Source organism: Chiloscyllium plagiosum, unplaced genomic scaffold (genome assembly GCF_037043375.1).
Source record: "Chiloscyllium plagiosum isolate Xiang-an unplaced genomic scaffold, Cpla_swu_hap1 HiC_scaffold_24, whole genome shotgun sequence".
NCBI lineage: Eukaryota > Metazoa > Chordata > Chondrichthyes > Orectolobiformes > Hemiscylliidae > Chiloscyllium > Chiloscyllium plagiosum.
The window spans coordinates 30,428,880-30,447,716 of record NW_028270162.1 but is presented as its reverse complement, the minus strand read 5'-3'; the positions used below and the strand labels follow the sequence as shown (position 1 = coordinate 30,447,716).

Genomic DNA, 18,837 nt, shown 5'->3' with positions numbered 1-18,837 from the left:
CATATAAATGAAAACCATTTTCAATGTTGAAGTACTGCTTTGAGTATGCAAGATATAACTGACAAAGTTGGACACATGGTGTGAGTACATATGTGTCCAATTTGTACAGGGGTGTGGCACTATGTTGCACTTTCAACCAGTAAAGAATTTGAGTCTAGTTTCACTTTCACATGTTATAAGGAACTTGTTCTGCTTGTCATCGCTAGTTTTTCTAAGGAAGAAAATATTCATGATGGTTATAGTCCTTGTTGCTGAAAAGCATCACACTTATCAATGTGCTGACCAAGAGAAGAAAACTAATTTATTCCGGGGGAGGGGAGGGTAGGGTATGATCATCCTCTAATATGCTCCAAGAATAGCCATTCATCAAATCCTGAGTGTTGGCAGAGCACTTGAATAAAAGAGCTCAAAGTTGATCTTGCCACATCGTGTTCACATATGGGTAATTCCAGGAGGGGTTATTTGTATTAGGAGAACAAAACTACCATTTCCCAAGTCATTGAGGCTCATTTGAGTACTTTGGAGTTTTATAGTTGAAGCTGACTGCAGTGTTGTCTGATGGAAATAGGATTCCAGCCTCTTAAGAAAGGAGGGAGATTGCGATATATATGACCTTTTTAGAGGATGGCGAGTGGTGGGGTGTGGGTGGGGAGGAAGGGAGGAGGGATGGGATGGTGATAGTAAGTGAAGAGCGATTCTGTAGATTTAATAAACAGAATGATCATAAAATCTAAAATGCTTTTCTAAACTAAAAGCCTTGACGCTGAATGCAATAGTGAGCTAGTACCAATACTAAAGTTACAAGCATCTCTCAGTTCTAATCTCTCTCAAAAGGAGAACATCCTTTCAGTATCCATTTTTTTGTTAAATTCTTTTAGGATTTTTTCTTATTTCTATAAGACAGTCTCTCATTCTTAACTCCAAAGGAGCAGCCCAGCCCGGCCAATTTTTAAGATATCACCTTCATCTATCTCAAGTAACAACCCAATGATTCTTTTGTGCTGCTCCCAATGCATGTTTATATTTTTCCTTTAAGGGGACCAAAACTGCATACAGTAATTTAGGTCTGGCCTCAGTAGCACCTTGATTATATCTGTGGCAAAATATCTTATTTTTGTTTTATTGCCCTGCAATAAATATCACTCCATTTGCTTTCCTAACTGCTTCCTGTAACACATACTATATTATTGTAACAGCAATCACAGGACTGTGATGCCAGCACATACTATCATGGTATGTGGTGTACTTGCATTGGCAATACATAGTTTCTAATACAAGGCTACTACAATCCTGATTAATGGCTCACAACTGTAACTTTTAAAAATGTTCATAACAATGTAAAAGAAATTGATCTGTTAGCATGGTACCAGTTAATACCTGTTGCTACCTGGACTAAATAACTTGATCAATAACTTGATCAGTTACTTGGACTTAGTCAGGTAAGCACAGATGAACAGCAATGCCAGCATTATTGCTGGCAGTGTTAGCAAATAAAATTGGGATCTGGGGAAGTAAATAGTCCTAGTTCCTGCAAAAGCTATACTAAAAGTGAAATTGTGGAAAACCAAGCGATTTATTTCTAGAACTGCTGGAGTTGAAGCAGTCTTGCACTCTTTCTTTCACTTATAGTCATGTCAAAGCTGGTCATCAGTAATAGTATCTGCTAGGTTAAGGTTAAGGGTCAGTTCCTTTAGTAGAACTATGGATTGCTAGTAAGAGATTGTGGAATGACCTGCTTCCCTAAAGGTTCAATTGTCCTTGTCAGTTGAAACATGTGGCCTTGTATCACAGCCTATGAAAAGGTATCACATCTGATTTCAAGTTAAGTTCACATGTTTTACCTAAAATTAGTTAATCCATTTTTACCATTCCTTGCATGCAGTGTCTGTATTGGTTAATCACATTAGTATGCTTGCCTGGAACTGAGCTTTTGTGCTGTGATTAAGAAAAACTATGCCAGTTTGAAGTAATGTGATTTAGGTGGAAAATTTAGTTTTATGCTTCAAAACTCCTGTATTCTTTCCCTTTTCAACCCATTTGAACTTTCCTCATTCTTCCAACTTTGTGACCAGGATTGAAATTGATCATATTTTTTCTGCATTGCACTATATCTATTGTGTTCAATCTGCTAATGGCTTCAATACAGTGAAGGCACAAAGTGAAGAAAAATTGGTGATTAAAGGTGCATAGGAGCCCCTCAATTTCTAGCAGTTGGGTACTATAAGGCATTGATGAAAGTTTGATAGCAGGTTCATCTGACTGGAAGATGTGCATTGTGCCAAAAAGCAAAATAGGTAGAGGGAAGACTATCTTGTCAACATCACATTTTAAAATTATTTTCCAACAGTGTCTTAAGAATTGTACTGTACAAATGGATATGGAAGATATAGACTGTAAGGAAATATATGGTGACATCTTGCAAAATGTCCAGATTACAGAGGAGGAAGTGCGGGATGCCTTGAAATGGGTAAAGGTGGATAAATCCCCAGGAACTGATCAGATGTTCCCAAGAACTCTTTTTGGGAAGCTAGAGAAGTGATTGCTGGGCCTCTTGCTGAGATATTTGTATCATCGATAGTCACAGGTGAGGTGCAGGAAGACTGGAGGTTGGCAAACGTGGTGCCACTGTTTAAGAAGGGTGGTAAGGACAAGCCAGGGAACTATACACCGGTGAGCCTGACTTTGGTGGTGGGCAAGTTGTTGGAGGGAATCCTGAGGGACAGGATGTACATGTATTTGGAAAGGCAAGGATTGATTAGGGATTGTCAACATGGCTTTGTGCACGGGAAATCATGTCTCACAAACTTGATTGAGTTATTTGAAGAAGTAATAAAGAAGATTTGAGGGCAGAGTGGTAGATGTGATCTATATGGACTTCAGTAAGGTGTTCGACAAGGTTCCCCATGGGAGACTGCTTAGCAAGGTGAGATGTCTCTGAATACAGGGAGAACTAGCCATTTGGATACAGAACTGGCTCAAAGGTAGGAGACAGAGGGTGGTGGTGGAGAGTTGTTTTTCAGACTGGAGGCCTGTGACCAGTGGTGTGCCATAAGGATTGGTGCTGGGTCCTCTACTTTTTGTCATTTACATAAATGATTTGGTTGTGAGCATAAGAGATAGTTAGTAAGTTTGCAGATGACACCAAAATTGGAGGTGTATTGGACAGCAAAGAGGGTTACCTCCGATTACAACAGAATCTTGACCAGATGGACCAATGGGCTGAGAAATGGCAGATAGAGTTTAATTCAGATAAATGGGAGGTGCTGCATTTTGGGAAAGCAAATCTTAGCAGGACTTATACAATTAATGGTAAGGTCCTAGGAGTGTTGCTGAATAAAGAGACCTTTGAGTGCAGGTTCATAGCTCCTTGAGAGTGGAGTCGCAGGTAGTTAGGATAGTGAAGAAGGCGTTTGGTATGCTTTTCTTTATTGGTCAGAGTATTGAGTACAGGAGTTGGGAGGTCATGTTGCGGCTGTACAGGACATTGGTTAGGCCACTGTTGGAATATTTGTGTGCAATTCTGTTCTTCCTATCGGAAAGATGTTGTGAAACTTGAAAGGTTCAGAAAAGATTTACAAGGATGTTGTCCGGGTGGGAGGATTGAGCTATGGGGAGAGGCTGAATAGGCTGGGTCTGTTTTCCCTGGAGTGTCGGAGGTTGAGGGGTGACCTTGGAGGTTTACAAAATTGAGGGACATGGATAGGGTAAATAGACAAAGTCTTTTCCTTGGGGTCAGGGAGTCCAGAGCAAGAGGACATAAGTTTAGGGTGGGAGGGGAAAGATAGGAGAGAGACCTAAGGAGCAACTTTTTCATGCAGAGGGTGGTATGGGTATGGAATGAGCTGCCAGAGGATGAGGTGGAGGCTGGTACAATTGCAACATTTAAGAGGCATTTGGATGGATATTTGAATAGGAAGGGTTTGGAGGGATATGGGTTGGGTGCTGGCAGGTGGGACTAGATTGGTTTGGGTTATCTGGTCGGCATGGGCGGGTTTGACCGAAGGGTCTGTTTCCATGCTGTACATTTGACTCTGAAATTCGTGGTTGAATACACTTGTATAATTGTAGCAAAATCCTATTTTGTCACATCCCAGGGACAAGTAACTTGGAACTGCTATCTTAATGTTTTTGAAGCATCTAAACATATTAACTTTTTTGTTACATTTTAAATTCTCATTTTTCTCTTTTTAGCAGTGTGTACTTTTATTTTTTAGGTGATCCATTTACTTCAGATGTAACTTGGTACGATGTAGTAAAAATGTTTAACAGATGAACTAGAATAATAATTTTTCACATTTTATGTTCTAGCTTTTAGTTTCAGGCCTGGATTACGGTGCTACCCAGTTAGTGCTATCTGACTATAATTGTTAATTCTCCTGTACAGGAGACAGTTTGTACATGGCTGGTTAAGTACGTTTTCTGTCAATAGTTTGGGTTTAGTTTGTTCTTGAAGTAAGTGTTAGGGTCATACTGCAACATTTTAAATTAACTACAGATTTAAATAGTGCTTGGGATGACTGAGATCTTCCAATAACCTGACTTGATAGCACAGTTGAATTGTACTTGTATAGTTGAAGGAATTTAAATAGACTGCAGTTGGTCTGTTCCATTATTTATACAAGTTTTTTTTGCTTTTTGTTATGTTCCCTTTTTAGGAAGTAAATCTTCCTGAGTTTTTTACCATTTCAGGACAAACCCTAATTCTATATTTTTAAAAAAATCTACTAACTTGTAGTCTAAATGTGCAATATAACAGAACATTAACTCCCCACCCCCAATTACTGTGTATAAAAATAAATTCTATAATGCTCAAAACCAAAAGTGCATTGCACTTTGCATTATTTCTGCATAGCATGTGGTACTCTTGATGTTTTCAATACAACTGCTGTTCCGCATAATATTTATAATCTACATTCCCTGGTAAAGCTACTGATTTTACACCGTTGGGACTCTTTGGTACATTGTATCAGGTCGACCTGATACAATGTACCAATGTCCTTTTCCTCATGACTCTTTTGTGGCTGCTTTAGTCCACTCATCTACACATAATTCTGGACCGTAGAATATGCTAGCCTGCACACTGGGTCACAACTTTCTGAAACAGCAATAACAACTGGAAAATCTACAAGTTTCAAGTAAACAAGAAAAAAACCATTCATAGAGATAATGATCCCCTGGCGGTAGTTGATGTTTCAGTGTGCATGCTCCTCGGAATAGCTCATAGAGCACTGACTCCTACATCGTGGAGCTGATGGGAATAACCCTTATTTAAGAACATTGCAAGTGTTTTCCAAACATAATTATTATTTGAGGGCAGTGTGTGGTGGGGACTGGGAGACTCCAGGTATGCAAGAAGGATCTAATGTGGCGTGCTTTTCTCTGCACATGCCAAGCTGAATCTTTAAAGCCCTGGTGATGGCACGTTTGCCAAATGATTGTGTTCAGGGATCCATTTGATAGTTTTGAACTACTTAAATATCAAATGTTTTGTAGATTGTGCTCTTTTCAGTGTGAGCAATCACTGATGTACTTGCCTCCTTTTAAACCTGGTGGAGAAGGGATATATGCTGTGTGCAACTGTTATTGTTGCTTTGATTAATCATGTATTTAAACTGGAATATATCAATAATTTAAGCAGTGAAACCTTCATGGAGTTGTTTTGAGTGGTCTCTACATTGGAAAAACTGCCTTCAAATCAAATCTTACATATTTTTGGATAAGGTGTGTACTTCAAGAGAATAAATGCATTGATTTTGTTTGAACATCAAATGTGAAACTTGAAAGGGTTCAGAGGAGATTTACAAGGATGTTGCCAAGGTTGGAGGATTTGAGCTACAGGGAGAGGCAGAACAGGCTGGGGCTGTTTTCCTGGGAGTGTCAGAGGCTGAGGGGTGACCTTTATAGAGGTTTACAAATTCATGAGGTGTGGTTAGGATAAATAGACAAAGTGTTTTCCCTGGGGTCGGGGAGTCCAGAACTAGAGGGCATAGGTTTAGAGTAAGAGGGGAAAGATATAAGAGACCTAAGGGGCAACTTTTTCGCACAGAGGGTGATAAGTGTATGGAATGAGCTGCCAGAGGAAGTGGTGGAGGCTGGTACAATTGCATCATTTAAAAGGCATTTGGATGGGTATATGAATAGGAAGGTTTTGTGAGAAGATTTGTAGCTCGGGTGCTCGTTGTTGTGGTTCTGTTCGCCGAGCTGGGAATTTGTGTTGCAGACGTTTCGTCCCCTGTCTAGGTGACATCCTCAGTGCTTGGGAGCCTCTTGTGAAGCACTTCTGTGATGTTTCCTCCGGCATTTATAGTGGTTTGTCTCTGCCGCTTCCGGTTGTCAGTTCCAGCTGTCCGTTTCAGTGGTCGGTATATCGGGTCCAGGTTGATTTGCTTATTGATTTGAATCTGTGGATGAGCGCCATGTCTCTAGGAATTCCCTGGCTGTTCTGTTTGGCTTGACTTATAATAGTAGTCTTGTCCCAGTCGAACTCATGTTGCTTGTCATCTGCATGTGTGGCTACTAAGGATAGCTGGTCGTGTCGTTTTGTGGCTAGTTGGTGTTCATGGATGCGGATCGTTAGCTGTCTTCCTGTAGAATGGCACACCCATGGGCTCGCCCATCTCTGGACTCATAACAGAAGCGGTAATGCAAAGATTAGAACAAACAGTCTTACCGCAAATTCAACCCAAACTCTGGGTCAGATATGTGGATGACACCTTGTTAATCATTAAAAACACAGAAATAGGGAAAACACACGAGATCATCAACGCCACACTCACAGTATTCCGATTCACTAGAGAGGAAGAAAAGGACAACCAACTCTCATTCCTAGACGTGATGGTATAGAGAACACCGAACGGAGAATTCACCACAAAGTTATATAGGAAAGCCACACACACAGACCAAGTCCTGAACTACGAAAGCAACTACCCCAACACACACAAAAGAAGTTAGATCAAGACACTGTTCAAAAGGGCCACAACACACTGCAGTACACCAGAACTGCAATAAGAGGAAGAAGAACACCTATACAATGTGTTCGCTAAAAACGGATACCTGCACAATTTCATCAACAGATGCCTAAGGGAAAGACAATGGAACGAGGACATGCCGCAACCCAAAGGACTAGCCACACTACCATACATCAAGAGCATTTCCGAACTGACAGCCAGACTACTGCGACCACTAGGACTCATAACAGCACACAAACCTACACTCTCAGACAACAACTCACCAGAATGAAGGACCCGATACCCAGCATGAGCAAAACCAATATAGTGTACAAAATCCCATGCAAGGACTGCACAAAACACTACATAGGACAAACAGGAAGACAGCTAACCAGCTCGCAGGAGGTCTGGTTCAAGTTCCACCTGCTCCACTGATATGTAATAACATCTCTGAGCAGGATTATTAAGGTGGAGTGAGTGGGGATGGGAATCTTACTGGTATGTACACTTCTCCCCAGTTCTGATGCTTAGTAGTGTGAAGGAGGTATGGTAGGTACAAAACCCCAGTTCAAACTTGAGAATATTTCTGGCTCCCTTATCACTACTTTCAGGGAGAGGGTTTGTGGGAACAGCCTCCTAACTGACAACCCTGGCAGTGAAATAGTGGATTGCAACTGCTTGAAGTTATTCCATGTGCAATAATTGAGCCCTGAACCTCTACCCTGGATAAAAATTTGGTCTTTGAAACTTGACTTTTGCATATCAATATATAATTTTTTTTGTGAATAGTATATTGGAAGTTGTACTTTAAAGGTTTCATAGTGTAATTTTAATGTTCTCAAAGCTACAGTAACACCTCAACATGTATTTTATGGAGGATCTGGCTGTATGTATCTCTCTCTTTTTTTTTTTCCTTTGATCTCATTTGCTATGACCTACTTTTGATGCATGACCTACTCCTGGTATGATTCATCAATTTTTTCCTTCTACAGAGATTTGTGCTTAACACAATAAAATTACACATTTAATTGTGCCTCACCACATTGTATTTGACTGGTTGTTCCTCAGTCTTGTAACATTGGCATTTAATGTTTGTGTTCCCCATTATGTACATGAATGACATCACCCTTGACCAGAAGAGTTGTTGGCAACCTCTCACAAGCTTGGCAAAGTTGTTGGGACTTTGTAACTTTGCCTGTTTGCATCCTCTTGCTGGGAAGGTCTGGTTCATGTTTGGCATTTTTGAATGTTTGGATGAGAGAAATTTAACAAAAGTATTCTAAATTGAACTTCTAATACATTTTTGCGACACTTGCTGTTATGTGGCTTAATCTTCAGGAATCCTCTCTTTTGAGTTTCTTTATTTAGTTTACATTTTTTTGCTTTGGAAGTGTCTCTTTTCAAGAGAAACAGGTGATGCAGGTAATTAGTAAGCTGGCTTTCCATTCTTCTGGGATTGAATTCCGTATGTGTCAGTCACGATCCTGTGTCAAAGTCAAATCGAACTGTGGCTCATTAGACAAAGATTATCAGGAGCTAAGTTAGAAATTTTGTTGAGATTATAAGTCCCAATATGACTTAACACTATTATATGAAAGCATTACAGGTGTCATCTTTGAGAATACAGTCAGTTTTTTTTTAAGCTATGTGAAGTGATAACTGAAGGAGTGTTTCATGCCCCAGCATTAAATTCTTTACCCTTCAGTGCAAAAGATCACCAAAGCAGTTTAAAATATACTTATAAGCTCTGGTGTTGTTTCTTTTGGTTTGGTACTTAATGACTATTGCAGTGTCTGTTTTTACCCCAAGACATTTTCTCATTTAAGATTTGATACATGTTTCGCCCAGATCCATGTGGCTTTGTAAAAATGTTTGAAGAATTTAGAGCTGAAATCAATATGTAGTTGCTTTTTATGACTTACAAACTAGTATAGAATTGAGTTTTATACTGATCTGTTGTATCTTGGTTTCAAGTTGAGGGCATCCAATTTTAAAATGTCAATAGTGAGTTGATTTATTGATGCATCACAAGATGTTGCTAAGCTTTGTGATTTTATGCTTTTAACTTAATTTCCACACTTTTAATAGAATTCGTAAATTGAGCATGAACGTTTGTTTATACCTTGTGTTTTGTAATTGCCTGAAGCAAAATGAAGGTGGCCTTTTGTAAATGAATCTGCAAATGAACCTGATTTTATAAATTTAATGTATTCACCATACTCCTTTCATAAATTCAATTATTTTAATTAGGTGGTCTGTATAAATGAAAATGCATCCTAAAAATACATACAGCTACAAATGTTCAAAGGATTCATTTACAAGTCCTTGAGCTTGTGGCACTGTAGTTGATATTCATTGAATGTATTTATGTACGGAAAGTGAGTGAAGATGAGACTTTTTTTTTAATCAATATACGCACTTTGCTGATGCTTGAAATAGAAACTCAACTTTTTTTTAAAAGGAAGAACTGTAAACTGCAGTGTTACAGACCAGGTGCTGTGAAATGAGGTTAGAATGGCAGCTACTGTATTCAAATGATTCCGGTATGATGGGCAGATTTAGCCTTTTCTTTGGTGCAGTAATCTTTTTAAGAGTTCAGAAAGGATTTAAACTGATGTTGTCAGGGTTGGAAGGCTTGAGCTACAAGGAGAGACTGAATAGGCTGGAGCTATTTTCCCTGTAGCATCAGGGGTGACCTTTTTATAGAAGTTTATAAAATCATGAGGGGCATGGATAAGGTGAATAGCCAAGGTATTCTCTCTGGGGTGAGGGGAGTCCAAAACTAGAGGGCTTAGGTTGAAGGTGAGAGGTACCAGATTTAGAAAGGAGCAATTTTTTTCACTCCGAGGGTACTGCGTGTATGAAATGAGTGATGGAGACTGGTCCAATTACAACACTTTTTTATAACTGGCTTCTGGATGGATGTATGAATGGAAGGATTTTATTGAGGGGGATATCGGCCAAATGCTGGCAAATGAGACTAGATTAACTTATGATTGCTGGTCCACATGGATGCACCAAAGGGTCTGTTTCTATGCTATAAATCTGACTCTAGGGTATACAGAGCCTGAAAATACTCAATGGACAAATTGTGTAAGAAATGCGCCAAGGCAGTTTTTAAATGCAATCAAATGTTTACGAGCAGATCACTGCATTTTTGAGTGAGCTGTGCACTTCACAAAACCTTATTTGATTATTTTTTAGGTTCTGGCCTGGTTTGAAGAAGGTGAAGAAACTGTAACTGCATTTGTGGAGCCTTTCGTAATACTATTGATTCTAATAGCAAATGCTATTGTGGGAGTTTGGCAGGTAAGCTATCATTTTATGTAAACTAAAATTTTAGTCGACAAAAGAATATTTGGCATTGCATTCATGAGCAGAGGAATTGGGAGCAGGAGTAGGACATTTCTAACCTCTACCCTGCTCTGTCATTGAAGACAAGAAAAACTGCAGATGCTAGGCAGCCAGGGAATACACAGCAAGCAAGGCAGGAGGTGAAAAAGTCGACATTCGGGTGTAACCTGCTTCAGGACTGGGGGTGGGTATAAGGTGAGCTGCAGATAAAGGGGGTAATAGGAGAGGGTGGTGAAGTGGAGATAGGTGAAGGCAGGTAGAGTGTATGACTGGTTGGTCCATGGGAGGAATGAGTCCGGTAAGGGGCTCGGGAGATGGGAAGGGAGAATATTTGAAATTTGGAGAACTCTATGTTGAGTCCTCTGGGCTTGTAGACTGCCGGGTGGAAGATGGTGGGGGGGGGGGGGGTTGGCATGGTGTGTTGGAGGGGAGAGTAGTGCAAACCAAGGACTGATGAAGGGAATGGTCCTTGCAGAAGGATGGGAAGGGAAAGATGTTCTTGGTGGCATCTAGTTGGAGTTGGTGGAAGTGTTTAAGGATGATGCATTGGATGTGGATTTTGGTGGGGTGGTAGGTGAGGCCGAGGGGGACCCTGTCTTTATTGCGTTTCGAGGGTGTGGGGTTTAGAGCTGGGGAATGGAGGTGGTGCAATGGAGGGCTGTCTGCATGACAGAGGGAGGAAAGTCACGTTCGAAATAGGTGGATATTTGGGATGCTTGGGAGTGGAATGTCTCCTTGTCAGAGCAGATGCAGTGGAGTTGGAGGAATTGGGAGAATGGGATGGAGTTCTTGCAGGATACTGGGTGTGAAGAAGTCCAGGTAGTTTATGGGAGCCTGTTTGTGGTAAACATCTGCCTGGAGACTGTTGCAGGATATAGAAATGGAGAGGTCAAGGGATGGGGGTGGGGTTGTGTCCGAGATGGACCGAGTAAATTTGAGGGTGGGGTGGAAGTTGTGGGTGAAGTTGAACTGCTCCAGTTCAGCCTCAGCGCAGGAGATGCAGTAATCAGTTTAACAATGGAAGAGTTGGAATACAGTGCCTGTGTAGGTACTGAAGAGGGACTGTTTGACGTGAGCCCAAAAATGATCTGTGGCCTTAGCTCCGCATTCCAAATTACTACCACCACCAATCTTTAGATTCTTAACCAACAAGGGAATCAATCACCCCACCTCAACTGTATTCTGTGGCAGTGTGTTCCAAAGACTTAGAAACCTAGAAAAATGGGTACAAGGGTGTGCCATTTGACCCTTCAAGCCTGCACCACCATCCGATATGATCATGGATGATCATGCAATTTCAATATCCTCACTCATGTTTTCCCTTCATACCCTTTGATCCCTTTAGCCACATGGGCCAGGTTCAGCTGCTTCTTGAATATAATTAAACAAACTGGCACTGAGAGCTTTCTGTGGTAGAGAATTCCACAGATTCACAACTCTTGAGTGAAGAAAATCTTCTTTGTCACAGTCCTGAATGTCTTACCCCTTATTCTTAGACTGTTACATCTAGTTCTGGACCACACATAAAGACAGACACAGTGTGTGTGCGTCTCCCTGCGTCTCCCTCAATACCATGCATGTCCATCCTCAGACTAGGAGACCACAATTATGTGTAGTACTAAAGGTATGTCCTCACCAAGTTCCTGTACAACTGTAGCAAGACATTCCTAGTCCTATACTCAAATCCTACCTCTGAGTATAGCTTCTTTATAAATAACAACTTCTAACACTTCATGATAAAACAATTTTCTATCTTAAATCGACTTATTTTTACATTGTTCCGCTAATTCGAATTTCTCCCATCAGGGCAATGTCCTTGCAGCATCCACCTTGTCAAGTCCCATCAGGTCTTGTGTATGTTTCAAAAATATCCTTTCGTTCTAAATTTACTTCATGCAGTAAAGCCATTAAGGAAGATTAATTCAACAACATGTGAAGTATTACCTTGCATAAATGACATGATATAAATCAGAGTAGGCCCACTTTCCTTCTCCATTCCTACTCCTGTTAAAATTGTATGTCCATGTACAACATCAACTGGAGGGTCAACATGGGAGCAGAAAAATTGTCAATACTGACCTAGCTCTTTTGAGGTCAAAGAACTGTTGTGCACAAAACTACTTTCTTTTCTCTCCATTTTTCAAATATTTTCATGATTATTTTGCCTGCTTATAAATTGTTTCAGAATTGTGGACATTTATTTCTTTGCTTGCAGTATTTCTACCTTCAAAGGTTAGGGAATAGGACTTAAATAGAGTTGGGTAAGTTGGGAGGGATTCTTTCCACAGTGCCAGCAATCCATCTCTTTTAAAATGATTTGTGGATGGTGTCATTTGGAATTTTGAAGACTGAAATTGAATAGATTTTTGTTTGTATAGGTACCAATGGACATGGAGAAAAGGCAAGTAAATAGTTGATCTACAGATTATTATTAATAATAATAATATTTCTTCGAGCTGAAAGGGTGGAATGACTAGCTTCTGTTCCCGTGTCCCTGTTATGCTGAGAAAGTGGATGCTCTGTCATCAAGATATTATGTGGAGGTGCTGGTGTTGGACTGGGGTGGACAAAGTTTAAAAATCATAACACCAGGTTATAGTCCAACAGGCTTATTTGGAAGTTCTAATTTTCAAATGTTATAAATTCTGTCTTATGATCCTGCCCCACTAGGTACCTGATGGAGTTGTGCTCTGAAAGCTAGAACCTCCAAATAAACCTGATGGACTATAACCTGGTGTTGTGATTTTTAACTTCAAAATTTATTCAGCAGTGAGGCACAGTGAACTATTGAGCTGCATCTACATTCAACAAGTTCATGACTTAAGCACAGCATGCAGCTCGTTTTTAGGTTAGTAACGTGCTACCTATTTTCCAGAAGGAAATTAGTTTATAGAGCAGTATTCTTCCTCCAGTTGGATTTCAGTGCTATGTATTTGAGTTGACAAAAGATTTATTTAAAATTCACTTTTTTATCCTCTCTTTAAATAGTTCTTTTTTTATTTCTGTTCTCCATTTCAAACTTATCCAAATTTTTTAAGAGGGCTGGGTGTTGCACGGCAATATGAGGCATGCTTCATCCAGTTCAGGTTTCTGAAAACCTTTTGTTTTTCTTTTGGCTTGGTGTAGGATATTTTGAAAATAAATAAATGGAAATTAATGAGTGTTTTGAACATTTTAAGTTCTAAATTTGTTAAGCTAAACTCTTTAGATCAGTGCTTTCTAAACTATCTTCCAATTTTTAGAACTGGAACAAAACTTGACCGGGAACACCAGCAAAATAGCATCGAAGCAGATAGTAACATTTAGTTTCTAACTAAAGTCAGTGTTAAGGATCAATATATAATAAATAATGCACCACATACATATGAAATTTTTTTTACAAAGTACTGTGTAAACATTATCATTTTGCAAACTCATGCATGCTGCCATCAAGCTCTCCTTGGTGAAGCTCACTTATCATTATTCTCCTCATCTGCTCACTTGTCTGGTGGATCTTTACTTATTTTTCCTTGTGCATGGTAACCTTGTTATTCTGCATTTTTCCTGCATCAGATCAGGTTAGAAACATCCCGGGCCTATTGAACTTCACTACTGTTGGAAGTTTCGTCTGAAGTTAGTGTACTGTGGGTCCTACCAATCACTCACCCACCAAAAATGGCCAGAGCCTGGGTTATCTTTCCCAAGTTGTTCCTCTGAGAAGGGAAGCTCACAAATGGAAAATGTGGATTGCAATCCTTGCTTTGGCTAATGTAGATCTTTGTAACTATTTCCCCAATATTACAGGGAAACCTAACCACAATAGCTTCACATTTATTTTGAGTAAAAAGTGTGTATGTCAGAACAAGGGCTGATTACATAATGGGGAAATATAAGCTGAAGAATACTAAATTGTTACTCCATTGACCATTTTCCATAATTCTGTTCCAGATTGGTGGCACAGTTCTCCCATCTCACCAGGAAGATAACTAATTTCCTAGGGAGGGTGGGTGAATGAATACTTGAAGGTGATCAGCAAAGAAAGACATTAGAAAATGTCAGTTCAAATCACCAATGGTAAACAAAATAGGTTCCTTTTATGGAAGTTACCCAACATCCCATTTACCTCGACATGAATCATTCCTGAAATTTTATTTGAAAAGGCCAGCAAACTTATGAAATGCAAATTCTCGCCTAGTTCTTTGCTTACATAATCTATCTGCATTAGAAGTTATAGATTGATTTGTTTTCTTCAATTGCTAATAAACCATTTAATGTTTGTCATGGCTTCACATTGTTGAATTATAATGAAGGCAGACTTGAATTTGTAAAGGTTAAACTTTGTTTTATGCTTGACCGAACTGTGTAGTTGAATAGAGCGGCAGCTGTATTTTGCAGTTTCGGAAAACATGGGTCATTTGAAAAATAAGTGAAACATGTTGTGACTGGATGTAGGAAGCTCATAAATCGTAGTAGTGGATGGACACTTTTTGTAGGATTGATGGGATCTCTGTACTGATATACCTCAGGAAAATATCCAATAGCAAGTTTTTTCCATTTATAAATGGGTTATTGGAAAGATAGGCTTTTATTCCAAATGCACATTAGGACATAAACCTCAGTATCTTGAGAGAAATGGATTGAAAAGATAGTAAAGGTGTTTGAGAAAAGTAAATTAGGATTATATCAAATTTTCAGAGAAATGAAAGCATGAGCTGAGTGGCAGTTGTAACTTCTATTTATTAGCGGAAAAATGGCTCTACAGCAAACAGCTGAGATCTTGTAGTATATATGACCTTGCTGGTTCTCCAAACTCATTTGCAACCCTGTCTATTTTTACAAAAAATTTACAAAAAACTTGCTTCTGAAGGTTAAATAGGAATGAGAAGGTATCTGTCATGGTGTAAATTGAATCTGCTGCAAATAGGACAGGATACTGCAGAAAACTGTTTTGGCTGGGTTGCTGGTTTGGGATTTCCTCTCCTTGCATCCTCTCTCCTACCTCTATGTGCTGGCTTTTGAAGAAGGTCATTCCTTTTTTTTTTGTGTGTGAAACATCATAGGTGAACTTTCCCTAGGATTTAAAGTCAATATCACAAGCTCCTCAGTGAAGCCTTCTGTGTCCTTGCAGTGCTTTATTTGGCTACCTTCCAGATTTGAACCTGCAGAATTTGATGCACACAGATTGGTCTTAGCCTCAACAGTCACTTATTTACCCAACAGTACCATACCAAGTACTCCGATGTAAAGGTGATCACTCTCCTCATCGGAGAATGAGCGAGAAGAGGTTGGATCACCTGACTATTATATGGTCCTAATTGATCAAGACACAGTACTAAAACAAATTGAGGGATGCCAATATGGACAACAAATAAATGACATCTTTAGTGAGATCTGGAAGGTTCAGTTCAATCTTCCGAATATTAACAATCTAAAATTAATATTTGTTTGAAAACTATATTTGAGAGCCCTAATGCATCATCCAATAGGGAACACTGGCTTATCCTTGAGAAATGGTAGTAATTTATATTTGAAATGGTTTATTTTTCCTATAAAGATTATCGCCAAAAGGCTTAGCTTACTGCTAGCAATGCTCTGTTAAATTTAGTTTGATTGGCACTGCCATTACCCCTGCTACTTGCCTTTGCGCTATATTAGGCTGTTCTTTCACAGGATTTGCCATGTGACCCCATCAGTTCAGAGAATAGATCTAATTATCCTAAATCAGGTTTCTGACTCAGATTTAAGTAGATGATTTTGAATAGAAAACGTAAATTCACTGGCGTTTTGCATTAAGAGGCTTTCAGTCAGTTGCTATGGTTTGCTGTTGCACTAAGAGTGACTACTTAATTATGAAATGTGAAAATCGAGCATAAAAATAAATTGAAGTATTTAACTGTTGCAGCTCTAACACAATTACTAAATTCAAAGACACAGGAGCAGGTCATATTGTCTCTTGTCCCTTTTTGAATTTGTATGCTGCCTATGTTTTTTTAAAAAAAATTTGGTCACAGAATGTGGCTAGTGCTAAATAGACCAGCATTAATTGCTTTTTAAGGTGGTGGGTGCTTGAGCTGCTGCCTTGTACCAGTGGAGTTGATGAGGTAGTGGGATGGAGCAGTTACAACAAAATGTGCTCTGATCTTGTGCCTTGCAAATGATGGGGAACTCGAGAGGTGAACTGCTTGCCATGGAAGTCCTAGAATCTGACCTGCTTTTGTAGCTACAGTATTTATTTGATCAAGTTTAGTTTCTGATCAATAGTAACTTTTGGGATGTTAGCGGGGGATCCAGTGATATTAATGCAATTGAAAATAGAGATGCTTAGGTTTTCACTTGTTAGAGGCAGTCATTGCCTGACATTTGAGCTATGAATGTTACTTGCCACATCTCAACCCTGGATATTCAAATCTAGCTGCATATGGACATGAACTGTTGCAGTATCTGAGGAGTCATAAAAGGTGCCAATCATTGTGAAGTCATCAGTGAAATACTCCTTATGATCATTGGGCCTAGTCTGCTACTCTGAGGGACTTTTGTGATGTCCTCGGACTTTGTATGACAAAACCAGTGCAGTTAACCCTCCCAACCGATTCCCATTGACTCCAGTTTAGTTACAGCTCCTTTATTGAATTAAATACTGTCTTGATGTCAAGAACATTCACTCTCACTTCCACTCTAATTCAGCTCTCTCTTGTCTATCCTTGGATGAAGGCTGTATTTAGGTCAGGAGCTCCAAGACCATGGTGATTTCTGAACAAGTGCCTCTTGATAGCACTGTTGATTATTTTCTCCTCACTTGGCTGCTGATGGAGAGCTAATTGTCTGGGTCAAATGGTTTCTTCTTTTGCTTGTCAACAGCACCTGCCTAGGCAGTTTTCTGCATTAATGGGTAGATGCTAGCATTGCAGCTATACAGACTGGGACAAATGGGTAATGAAATGGATAATCTTGAAATGTTTTTTCAATACTGTTGACAGAATGTTGTCAATGCCCATTGCCTTTGCAGTAACCACTGCCTTCAGCCATTTCTTTATCTTGTGGAGTGAATTGGATTGGCTGAAAGCTGGAATTTGTAATGAAGGAGACCCCAGAAGTAGACCAAAAGGCATTGTCTATTTGACAATTTTTTTTTAAACGTGGGGTATGGGCATTGTTTGTTGGGCCAACATTGATTAATCATTCCTTGAAGTTGGTAATGAGCTGTTGTCTTGAACTGCTGCAGTCCTTGGGGTGAAGAGGCACTCACTATGTAGGTAGGGGAGTCCCATGGTTTTGACTCTGAAGAAATGGCAGTATAATTCCAAGTCAGGATAGCGAGAGTCCCTTTGACTTGCTTATGTGCTCTTGCTCCTTGGCCTTAACAAAATAATCCAGTATCTGTCTTTCACTCTTCTGGAGAAGAGATATTCTACAGGCCAGTGGCCTGTTAAAAGAAAATAATTCTCCTCTGCTCCATCTTAAAGTGAAGACCCCCTTATTATTAAACTGTCCTCAGTTCTGGTCCCAAATGTAAGGGGTAATATCCTTTCAGCATCCATTCTGTCAATTCCCTCCAGGAACGTACATTTCAACAAGATCAGCTCTGTCTTATGAATGCTCATGAATATGTTTAGTGCAGTCCTGTTCTACCAAATAACAATTAATACTGTCAGTTGCATCTCTCTGCTTTGAGATAGAAAGCCAGAGAATGGCACCCACTGCTTTCAGTTTAAACAACTGCCTCTCAATTCAGTTCACATCTCCTTATTGTGTGTGCTTGAGGAGACTCATTTGTATTCATTGTAAGGCAGTTTTGATGTCCTTTTCAATAACCTTATTAGTATGGTTGACTAGGGAAAAGGTTTGATTATGTGTTCAACTTGTAAACTTTAATTTATGGCAGTCTAAAGGTACTTTTTATGTTTAAAGAAAAGTTTTTTGGATATTATATAAAATCAGAACTCTTTCACTAGACTGGCACTGACCCAGTTTCACTGTTAATTCCTATCTATCGTGGAAGATTGGCTAGACAGTGCCAAAAACACTGTGTCCTGTTGGCAAGCCTTGCACAGTGTAACTATTTAGTGGCGCTGCTATGTTAACTACTAGAAACTTCTTGTGTGCCCTGTCTTTTGTCCAAGTCATTTTTGTGCAGCCTTTTTGTCCCCCTCTCTTTGTCTCCCCCTGCCCCCACCCCACACTGGCTGTGCTGTAGCTTGGCATAGCAGATGCCTCTTAACATGAGTTGTTGATGAGACAGAAGTGTGAAGTGCCATGTAACTTTCAAAAAGTTTGCGTACAGAAAACCTTTTCAAGTACCTGCTTGTTTGCAAGAGATAAAAGGCCTTTTGGAAGCTTTCCCTTGAGCACAGTTAGCTGGCAGCAAAAGCTTGGTGACTGTAAACTCCCTTGCTTGCTTTAGTTCTTTAAAGGTCTTTGCTCATTTATGAGGAGAAAGTGAGGTCTGCAGATGCTGGAGATCAGAGCTGGAAATGTGTTGCTGGAAAAGCGCAGCAGGTCAGGCAGCATCCAGGGAACAGGAGAATCGACGTTTCGGGCATAAGCCCTTCTTCAGGAA

The 18,837-nt window shown here is 39.7% G+C and overlaps 1 protein-coding gene across 2 annotated transcripts in view; it reads left to right on the top strand.

The window, feature by feature from the left end:
- The window catches only part of LOC122562666 (sarcoplasmic/endoplasmic reticulum calcium ATPase 2), a 94,565-nt gene that overhangs the window by 2,882 nt on the left and 72,846 nt on the right, over nucleotides 1–18,837 (top strand). For both annotated transcript variants that reach the window (XM_088000033.1, XM_043715703.2), the window contains exon 4: nucleotides 10,152–10,256. In XM_088000033.1, coding sequence (XP_087856159.1) covers nucleotides 10,152–10,256 — 105 coding nt within the window. The remainder of the gene's footprint in view (nucleotides 1–10,151; nucleotides 10,257–18,837) is intronic.